Source organism: Colias eurytheme, chromosome 6, assembly GCF_061535395.1.
Source record: "Colias eurytheme isolate Ceu_HAF_F1 chromosome 6, ilColEury1 Martin Lab GWU primary, whole genome shotgun sequence".
Taxonomy (NCBI): domain Eukaryota; kingdom Metazoa; phylum Arthropoda; class Insecta; order Lepidoptera; family Pieridae; genus Colias; species Colias eurytheme.
The window spans coordinates 5,264,456-5,276,264 of record NC_142985.1 but is presented as its reverse complement, the minus strand read 5'-3'; the positions used below and the strand labels follow the sequence as shown (position 1 = coordinate 5,276,264).

Genomic DNA, 11,809 nt, shown 5'->3' with positions numbered 1-11,809 from the left:
ACTTAAATATCATAAATTAATAAATTCGATTGACAAATGTTTCAAATCCGTATCGATTAATTCACTTTAATCGATGTTTTTAAGCAGGTTACAGGTAAATTAGCTTGGAGAAATTTTTGCGTTTGTAGTAGTGTATGGTCAGCAAATAAAATAAAACAACATTTTATTTTTAGTTTTTATTTTATACAGGGTTACTTGTAAAACACCAGCAACCTCGCAGGACAAGATAGCTAACATCATAAATAACAACATTTGTTCTACGACTTTTGGCATAACGCAATAAATTATTTTTAAATGATTTTTTAAACTTTTATTGTACTCTCCTTACATTTGTAAGTCTATGTTCTATTAATTATCGGATGGACGACGCGACGCCCCCTTCCCCCTCTCGTTCGCTTTTTGTTTACGAAATTTTTGGGAGGCGTAGAGTTTATAATATTCAGACGGAAAATTAAATGAATATTTATTTTTGTATGAAAATAAAATCTAACAAATTATCAAAAGTCGAAATGTTGTTACTTATGATGTTAGCTATCTTGTCCTGCGAGGTTGCCGGTGTTTTACAAGTAACCCTGTATATATAAGGGATTTTAAATTAAACTATATGTGTTTCTCCTCTGAAAAAGATGAGACTTTATTTTAATATTTGCACATTTAACATACATATAACTTTTACATTAACAATGTTACTAAAATGAAAAATTTACTAACCTGAAAAAGAAACGACATTTAAAGTTTAATTCTTTAGTTTGAGAAGTCAAAGGCTTGCCTCGACCATGTTTTAACACTGGAGCCATATTGAATTAACAATATAAAGTTACAACACTTACACACAAATTAAACACTAGTTATGGCCCTGCCTTCATACAAAACTGCTGAATACGCCGTTCGCACGGGAATAGAATGTGGATGCGATTTCCCTTATAGCATCCAAGCTTACGTCTTTATAATTATTAAACTGTATAAATTCATTCTTTAACTCCGGTCTGCATCGTGCAGACATGGGTGTAAAAGTCTCATTTTAGCTATTAAATGTAGTTTTTAAGTACATCTGAGTTTTCATTTGGGGCCTCCGGCTGCGGGACATGTAATTCACTTCAACAAATATTATAACAATAATAACAAATAATAACAACAATCAACAAATACAAAATTTATCAATTAAACTACGTACATAATAATTATAATTTTTGAATGAAATGTGCTTTATGTTCTAACGCTACCAAACGACTGCACGTGGCACCTGCGGACAGCGTAAACTGGTTTATTCTGGTTTTGTGCGTGTTTCCACTTTCCACTATCAAGTGACGATTTATTTATTTGTTTTGTTTCGTAATTATTATGGTCAAATATTAATTATGAAACAAATTATTATGGACACGATATTTTATTGTTTCACGGTAGTCGCCTTGTCGTTTGCTCAAGGACGTAAAATTGAATGATATATTTTTTTTATAAAGTCAAAACCATTTTCTTTCAAATAAAAACTTGTTTTTATTGAAAACAAAAGTGTTGCTAGGAATAAGTATAAAGTTAAATAGTAATGTTAGGATATCGAAACATTTTTGTATAGGCCAGAACGATATAGTGGAAACGCGCTCTAAGATCTGAGTAATATACACACCACTACATATGCAAAAATTTCTCCAAGCTAATTTACCTGTACCTCTCTTCGAAGATAAAATTGATAGACGTCAAATGTTGCCTATTAAATTGGCTCGTCTATAAAAGTGAGAGACATGGTCGTATTTACGGAGACCGTACACGAACCGAATGCAATGATTTTGAAGTCGCTCAAGCTTATCCAATTGCTCAGATGTTAAGTCGCGAAAGCAAGCATCAGCGAGAATAGGAAGAATAGGAAGGAGAAGGGACTGTGCTAACATAACCTTTGTCGGTATGGGTAGAAAGTTGCGAAGGCGTCGTAAAGAGCTAGATGCAGCATATAATTTACGACTGAGTAAAACTGAGTAAAAGGAGATGTTGAGACCAAGAAAGCGTTTGATCAATAATCACACCTAAATTTTTAACTTGTTTACTAATTATAATTAATGTGAGTTTGCCGTACGTAAATAGAGGTATAAAGCGTTTTATAATAATATTATTAGGGTAATGCATACCTACTGAAATACACAAAGTAATAATATACATTATAATATACATATAATATTATAACGTATCACTGCACTGCTACGGGCTACCAGTAGCTACGTACTGTTTGTTGAGTACAATCCCCTTCCTCTCTTTATTTGTTAACGTCACAATAAAGCTATAGGTATTAATTAAGTTGCTTATAAAACATTTCTAGTTATTAATTATTCCACCAACTCTCAGTGGAATTGCTTTATTCTTCAATAAGGTTGTAGGTAATCACTTCATGGTATGAACAAACACCTCAGGCATTTCGTTCATTTATTAATTTCATGACGATTTGATGTTACTACTGCATGCAGAGGGGTTGTAATTTCCTAGGTTCCCAAGCCTTGAGGCGAAATTTAATAATTTTGGGGTACGTTTAAATGAGTATAGCTTTACATATTATTATATTCAAGGTATATGTTTCAAATTAAACGGGGTAGGAGGCAATGCACATAGGTACTTACTAAGATTATCGATCATATCGAATTAAAATCCATGTCTATTCATAGATTGTTTCCTAATACATAGATACATTGTCTTCTCGATGATAAATAATAACGGAAGGTTATTATCCCTAAATAACTTATATAATAGGTACCTAAGTTACCTATGTTATGCATTTTATGTGCAGACTAGAAAAATAAGTGAACAAAAGCTCAACAAAAGACATTTCACAAAGAGCGTTTTTGTACTGCTAATTTGTGAGATTTGCCTCGCATTTCGCTTTGCGTCGACTTCAGTACGTTGCAAGGTAGTTAAAAAAGGTTGTGCATTATAAGTTACTCATATGAGCAGGCGTGGTCATGCCCCCGCGCGTTGGTGCATTAATGCCTTATACAACTTAATGCAAGCTTGCACGCGGGCCACTTGTGCCCCGTAACGAGAGATGGCAAAGAATATTCGTCAGATGCGTCATATTCCAGTTATTTATATATATTAGAATATAAAGTATTTGTGTAATTTAATGTAGGTTCTTGTTACTTATATAGGATACAAGCTGTCCTGGCAATAGTTGATCTAACATATTGTTGTCACTTAGAGCGTATACGCACTATGCGGGTAGCCGCATTGCGGGTAGCCGTCCGGCTGACCGCAAGCACAATTATGTACGGAATATTCATTTCTATGCGCACTGTGCGGTCTGCGGTAGCCGCATCGCAGTGCGCATAGAAATGAATATTCCGTACATAATTGTGCTTGCGGTCAGCCGGACGGCTACCCGCAATGCGGCTACCCGCATAGTGCGTATACGCTCTTAGAATATGAAAAAAATATGTTGGTCCAATCTCATATCTACTCAATAGGCATAAAAAATTTCACGAGACATTTCGGAGGAATGTGGTAACTAACATTGTGGCCCGAGAATTTTATATATACATAGAGGTATCTACAGAGACTATAATATGGATTGATACCTAGCCATGAGTTGAATTAGGAAATGAGAATGGAACTCCATTAATTCTTTCGATAATAATGAACATTATAATAAACTTTATTGACCTTTAAAATTAAGACGAGTGGGAGTCAAACAATATTATTATTTGTACCTATTATAGTCAACCATATTTTTTAATAAGATTTGTAGGCACTATTATTAATAATTATACCTACTATCTAAGTCTGATTAGAATAAATCTTTAGAATTAAGACGTATCTTGAAATATGCTAATGTTAGTTTCTAGTTACATAATCTATGACATTAACTCTACCAGAAGCCGTTAGCTAAAAGTCTGAAAGGCTTTGTGTTGGTTTGAAAATCTGGAGCCACTTGCAACGTGCACTCACCTTTCACAATAAGTTATTTGCATTAATATTATATAAGAAGCTTGTGAACTCATTTAAAATTATTTTTTTCAAGAAGCGCAGGTATACTGGAAAATAACGTATGCAGATAGTTTTAATAGTACCTACGTATGATATTTATATTTTGGCTTATCTAATATAAGCTTGGGTTTAATTCTGATATAAATTATGGAATCGTGAATAAGACAGTAGGTAAGTACATAATATTTTCAAGTAATATTTTTTATCAAGTGGCTTACTTACGAAGAAAAAAAACATGTTTTTATTTCAAAGTCGAACAAAATCTAATGTTAGAGCTAATTTATTAAATACTAGCTTTCCGGCCGCGGCTTCGCCCGCTTTGTCTAAAACCTAATAAATTATATACTAAAACCTCCCTCTTGAATCACTCTATCTATTACAAAAAACCGCATCAAAATCCGTTGCATAGTTTTAAAGATAGGGAGCATACATAGGGTCATAGGGACAGAAAAAGCGACTTTGTTTTATACTATGTAGTGATTGATCATAAAAAGTCGAATGTTATTCTGATTTATTTAGTATAACAGTAACAAATATACAAATGCAAGTAAATTAGAGATTTAAATTAATCCTTAGATCTTAGAAGACCTATAGATTATGGCTGCTAGGAGATCTAGTCCCTAGATCCTTGTTAGAATCAAGTAAGAGACAGAATTGCTAACGGAACAATGGAAGCAAATTATACAGATGGGAATTAATCAGCAAGCATTAGGTAAAGGATCAGAACGCCTTGCAATGTAACGTGGTTAAGATACAGCTTTAGGGTTTAATATCGTATTATTGTGTTAAACTACCTACTATTTTTGAGTTCATACATTGATTTTATTATGCAAGTTGAGTTTAAAATTTTTGTGGTACGAAATAAAAGGTACTTACCGTGTGAGAAATATTGATGGAAAATATGGAAATAAACCGCCTATTCTCATGTTTACTAAAAAAATATTAACTTTTTGTTAATTGATACATTGGTCCATATTAATTAGAAATATAATAGAAAGGGCAATAAATATAATAGTTGGAGTGGGACGCTATTATGTATCATAAAATGAATTCAAGATGTATTCGATTCATCCTTTAGAAATATCTAAAGTTTTCATAGCGTCTCTGAAATGGCACGTAATAAACCATCTCAAATATCAAATACTTTGAAAGCAATGATGAATCACCGTACTGCATAAATCCAGATCTAGACGATATTAAAAGTAAGAAAATGTAGGTCAGGTATTGCGAATAAATTCAGATAGAGCCTAATGCGCGTAGACATTACGAAGTCAGGCAGAGCGGGTTGCGTTAGCTCTTCATTTGTCATCTATTGATATGCGTGGCATCTTTACAAGTCCTTGCTAATACATATTATAAATGCGAAAGTTTGACTGTAATTATAAGGTATAATTTTTATGTCAGGAATAATATAGTAGGTGAAACATCTTATTCCTTTGGGAATTAGATTTGACCACTCGGACATAGCCATAAGCTAGTTTGATGATATTTTGAACTGTATAATCATATTAGATAACTGTTACAATGTTAAATGTTTATTATTATTATTAGTTTTTTTCCTTTAGTACCTATAGCGTATTTTTGTAACAGCAACGTGGTTGTGGTTTAAATACTTACATTTAATAAAATATTATGTTTTTTCTTACTTCACATTTAACATAAATAATATTTAATATTTTATGTAAGTATCATGACAAGCATGGGCAACTGATGATACCTATACATTTTACTAAAAGCTGAGCTAAAAATAAATTCACTTAACTCCTTTTAGCTTCATGTACACTCATGAAGATACTCATCATTACCTGCTGCACTTACTCAGTCATAAAAGTATTTGAATGGTGATTGAACTGAACACGCCTAAGTGCAAGTCGCATTAGAGATGCGACGCCGGCGGACATCCGAGTTTCAACAATAGTGTACGCTTTCAAAAACGTAAACAGCTGCCTAAAATGATGTCAAACACAGTCCTAACATTCCTTCCCCTCTTGAAATATTTACAAACACTTTGTAACATATTTAAATAGCTTAATATTGTACAACTCTTATATCTAATAACATTTTCAATTATTACGATCGTGTGTGCTCAAATGGAGTAAGAAATAAACATGTTTACTTTTTATTCCACGGAAGAAAAGTAATATTGGATATGTTCTGAATAAAATGTATGAAAAAGTTAATATGTAGGACCGCACACGTTGCGGCCGTGGAAAAAAAGATGGATCTTTGTGAATAATGTTCGGTCGCGAACTGTAGTAATGGACAGCACTAAATATTGCACCAAGGGAAAATAAATTACACCACTTTTTCAGTCTCACAAAAAGTGTTCTTCGTTTTCTCTTTCACAGGGTCTCGGAGCAGAAAAAGTTTAATATGTTACGGCGGACAGTGATTATGTGAGTGGATGAGGAAGGCGAATAGGTGCTTTTTAGGCATATAATGTGACTATATTTCCGCCCGCGGCTTCGCCCGCATTTTCAAAGGAAAACCCGCATAGTTCCCGTCCCCGTGGGATTTCCGGGATAAAACCTATCCTATGTGTTAATCCAAGTTACCCTCTACATGTGTGCTAAATTTCATTGTAATCGGTTCAGTAGTTTTTACGTGAAAGAGTAACAAACATCCATACATCCATACATCCATACAAACTTTCGCCTTTTTAATAGTATTAAGATAAGTATTCCTGATAACTAGTGTCTATTTAGAAACCGATTTTTATAGAGGACGATACTGTGACGATACTCTGATATGTTGTTGGTATATAATATATTTGGTATATTTATTTTCATTGATATGATATTCTAAAGCTATTCTTTAATCAAAATTCATGGGTAATCACATAATGTATATCTAATAATTAAAATAAGTTTCTTTCTGGCCTTACTTAGCATAATACCTACGTTACAATTAATTCACACATAGGTACACAAGACTGCAAATATTATGAATATAAGGTATCTTAGCTGCTGAAAATAAGCTATAAATGAAAGTCATTACCTATTTTGAGGTGTTAACAAGTTTACAGGCAAATGCATGCAGGTGTAAAGTTTAAATTGCGAGATAGCCGCTTCGCTTTGTGGGAGGAATCAGCGCTCCCTTCAACGCTAAATGGATTTATTACTCGTACCGTTCCACGTGGATCCTGGTAATTACTCTTATTTTACAAGCGCAAATTGTTTATTGTTCATAGTTGGAAAATGGATACTGAAACTTTTATTGTTTCCAACCATTCAGAGCGTTGATTACACTATTTGTCAAAATATTTTTCTGTTTTGTAACTTTGATTTAAACTCAGTGTAATATAATTAATCATACACATAATATGTAGTGTGTACAATTTACGTTATTTTCTCAATACATTCTAACAGTTTAGAATCCTTTCTAGTTTTCCGATGAATAAAGTTTTTCATACAGTTTTAGTACAATCGTTTGAAACGCAGTCGACGTCCATACAAAATTGACTTAACAAAAATTCAATTACGAGCTTGGAAATCCAAACAAACAGCACACAAATTACAAAGCGAACAGAACAAGTTCAATATACGGTCACATCCTTCCATTTAAATAACCTAATCCAGGTACGGTGATGTTGCGGTCAGTAATCAGTCGGCAGTAACCGGTGTCCCGTAGGATTTAGTTTCAATCACGGCGGCGACCGCGCGCGTGATTAATGCATACTAAAGAGAGCACCCGTTAGATAACGACCCTTCTAGAATTTTCTAGAACATTTTTTTTCAATACTTCATTGTGATGTGTTTTGTAGGATTCATTGAGTATCACTTGGTTACGTGTCTTGTTCATGACGTGGTTTTACCCTATGCTTAATCCGTAAAATTGGATAAGACAATTCACAATATCACACAATTACCATTTTTAGACGGTAATGATATTTATAATTTTTTGTAAATATCTATACATAATATAATAAATCTGTAGAAGGGTCAATTCTGTACATTAAAAATATTGAAAAAATAAATAGCAGGGGGTGTTACTGGATCGATATCAAACCCAAATATGTGATTAAAAAAATTTTTGTCTGTCTGTCTGTCTGTCTGTCTGTAGGTATGTGAAGACATCACGTGAAAACTAACGGTTCGATTTCGATGAAACTTGGTATAATTATACCTTATTATACTGGGCGTAAAATAGGATACTTTTTATCCTGGAAAAATACGTAGAAAAAAATTGATCTTAATTTTTCAGTTTTATCCATAGACGTTGTTCTGTAGAACCGCGAACACACGTTGCGTATTATTATAGGCCTAGCCGTATTTGGGTCCAATAGATATTAATAAGATGTCATTGTCAGAGTTAATGGAGAAATAAACCATCCACGCGAAGACCGACATCCGCGCGGACGGAGTCGCGGGCGGAAGCTAGTCCTGAAATAAATTGTTAGTAGAAAATTAAGTATATCAGAGAAAATAAATTCCTTCACTAATAAATTTAAAAGGTTGCTACCGTAAGCTGATGAATATAGAGCTCCCCTTTCCAGCGATAAAACACATAGGCGATACACGTATTTCGTTGAAAAAATTACCCTTAACCACGTCGTTTACATATAAAGTGTGTGGGAATTAAATTGCTCCGCGATGCGCCGTCCATGCCTATCGTGAAAATTTCAAGCCAAGTTTAGTTGCTTTAATTTTCCGGGCTCACACTGCAGCTACAATGAGTCATGGCCCGAAGCCATCATTACGCTAGGTATGAGTTGAGCCTCATTCATTCGCAGTTCTATCTCAGCAAACTTTGTAGTGCGATGCGTGAATGCCATTCGGGATATTAAAAGTCCTGACGTTCGCATTATACTTGCTCCATTCTCGGGCAAGAGCTGAATTACTTCCTATTTTTCTGAACAAATGGGCTAATTGTATGAAAAGCTTTTCATACTCAAATATATAATTGAACCTCTGTATTCAGAATTGCGTGAATGGGAAACAAGTAGTCTCAGTGTTGATTAGGAAAGGGGTAGATGAAACTGAAATGGTAATTATAAAAACCCTTCCTTTAGATATTTCTTTATGTGTTATTTTTAAAAAGGGATCATACTATAAATATTGAATATAATATTTGATATTTTCTACTACTTCAACGGCAATTTTCCAAAGCACTTAGCGTAGGGTTTATAAAGCAATAAACAAATTAAAAACGTAATTTCTTACGGTAATACGGGTGAAATATCAATTTGTGTAATAACTTAATTGGATCACGTAAGTGTTTAATTTCATAATGACACATTAAATAGCGAAATAATATTTAAGAAAAATAGCACTCGTACCTAATAACAGTGCAGTAATTATGTAATAACTGTATAATATATGAATGTAATTTTACGTTAGCAGTGCCTAGAAGCTTATTTTCATCTATACTTCTAACTCAGAAACATGTCTAAGATATCAGATTGTTTTAACATGAATTTTGTTTGTCTTAAAATATTTGGTTTATGGTCTGGCAACAAACCAAGCAAATATTATAAGTATTATTCAGTAATTTATTTATTTATTACGTTGCCTATTTACTTTTCATTACTCTCTCTCAATTTAGTGTACACCCCCAAAAAGCTTGAGGTTCTCATATATGAGTTGATATATTACTTCACGGAATTTTCTGTGCTTGCCAAAGTCTTCATGATGCTAAGAAAGCGAAAGAAACTTCTCGAAGTTATGAATTTATTGAATTGTGAAGCTTTTAATACTAATGAGGATAAAAGTTCAGCAATTATCAATAGATACGTTTATATTTATACAAATTATTGGAAAGCGTACTCACTTTTGTCTCATCTTGCGTATTTTGCTCGATCAATCGGACCACTTGCCCGCTTTATATTAGAGACGAATATTGAATTACCGGTATGTAAATATTACTTCTTAGGTGAAGAAACTTTACAACGATATTACATTGTTTGTTGGTTGTATCAATCTATCGGTATTTATGGTCATATGATGTACAATATTAATGTAGATAGCCTAATAAGTGGTTTGATTATGATGGCAATTGCCCAAGTGGAGATTGTACATCATGAAATTAGTACGAAACTAACAGCAGAAAGAGACGACGATGAAACTACCGTAAAAATAAAACTTAGAAAGTATTTGAAGCACTACGAACTGTTACTAACGTAAGTAAAACATGTCAAGTACCACATTTCATGCATTTTAGCAGTAAATTTAATTTAACAGAAATGTACGTAAATAGCTGCGCACTTTAATACTCTATTGAAAAGCTATTCAAATTAAACATCTGAGGATTGATATGAACTGCATTTAATCAGATATATGTACCTTTCCAATTGAGAAAAACGGTATGCTTAGAATTAAAAGATCGACTTGTGATATCAAACCAGCAAATGATGGATGTATTAAAGGAAGGAAGGAATTATCTAAAATTGTACAACAAAAGGTTAAATCAAGATTTATTTTATTATTTTTTTTTTATTAAAATAGACGTAAAAGATTACAGCCTGTACGATTACAAACCGTCTGTTTAGTGTTTTCTAAGAATCCATCCCATAACGAAGTAGGATAAATTTATTTCAGTTATACATCAAAACTTCAAGAGCTAATAACTATAACAATGTTCATACAACTAGGAGTTGCTTCAGCGATTATTTGCGCAATATTGTGCAGACTTTCAGTGGTAAATATGGGTAATTTATCGTTAGCGTGCTTTCCATTGAGAAATACATTTTAATTGTTTTATATTTTTCAGTCGGTTTCTGTGGATCTTATTTTAACACTGACGCCGTTTAGTAGTGCAATGATTTTGCAAATTTTTGTACCATCTTATCTTGGAACTCAGCTCAGTTATAAGGTATACCACCTAGTATCTGTTTTCTACTATTTATAGTATAATTGTGTTTGATTTTAGAGAACAATTTATGCTGTACTAGAGGTCCGCCCTGGCTTCGCCCGTGGTACATATTTTGCAATAAAAGGTAGCCTATGTCCTTTCTCGGGTATCAAAATATCACCATACCAAATTTCATGCAAATTGGTTCAGTAGTTTAGGCGTGATTGAGTAACAGACAGACAGACAGAGTTACTTTCGCATTTATAATATTAGTATGGATTATTACAAACTATGCGTACAAACGCCTCTTCTATGAATGTTTGCTTTTTTTCTAAACACAGATAAATCTTTTCCTTCCTGCGGTCGTAAGAATGTTAAACTTTCAGAGTGAAGAGTTAGTCAACGCAGCGTATACATCCGAGTGGATTCATAGATCAGAAAGTTTCAAGAGGAGTCTTAAACTTTTCATGCAAAGAGCTCAACTGAAAATATCTTTAACTGGTTGTGGGTTATTGCCACTGACCTTGTCCACGTTTACTTCGGTAAGATTTAACAAAATAAATGACCTACTTATAGAGTTGCTTCGGAGGTATTTTGAATTAAATTTCATTTAAACAAAATTATTAATTTCAGATTATGAAGACAGCGTACTCATTTTTCACTTTAATAAGAAATTTTCAAGATCGTGATTAATTAGGTAAAAATCTAATATTCATATTACCTAGGTAATTATTTCATCTATTTAATGAAAAATAATTGTAAATTTTTCATTTCATTCGAGATATTATTATCATTACGATAATAAAACTTAGAGATATAGGGTACCACAATAAAATTGAAGACGAAAAAAGAGGCAGACAGAAATAAAAATAGTAGAGTAGTTTTACGTAGTAATAGTAAGTACCTAAGTATTATATTATCTGTGGTAGTAGTTATTTACCCTCGGTTTTGCTGGTTTTGTGAAACAAGCCATTTTACGCAGACTGTACAATTGTCTGATTAATGTTAATAAAAATAATGTTACATAATTCTGTTTCGTGAAACATGTGTTACAAAT

At 33.0% G+C, this 11,809-nt stretch overlaps 1 protein-coding gene across 1 annotated transcript; it reads left to right on the top strand.

Moving 5' to 3' along the window:
- Positions 1-9,347: 9,347 nt before the first annotated feature.
- On the top strand, positions 9,348-11,445 carry LOC149907648 (odorant receptor 49b-like). The gene is made up of 5 exons (XM_090103379.1): positions 9,348-10,081; positions 10,500-10,599; positions 10,672-10,773; positions 11,139-11,294; positions 11,386-11,445. Exons 1-5 carry the CDS (start codon positions 9,348-9,350, stop codon positions 11,443-11,445), a joined length of 1,152 nt encoding a protein of 383 aa, XP_089959505.1.
- The last annotated feature ends 364 nt before the right edge of the window (positions 11,446-11,809 follow it).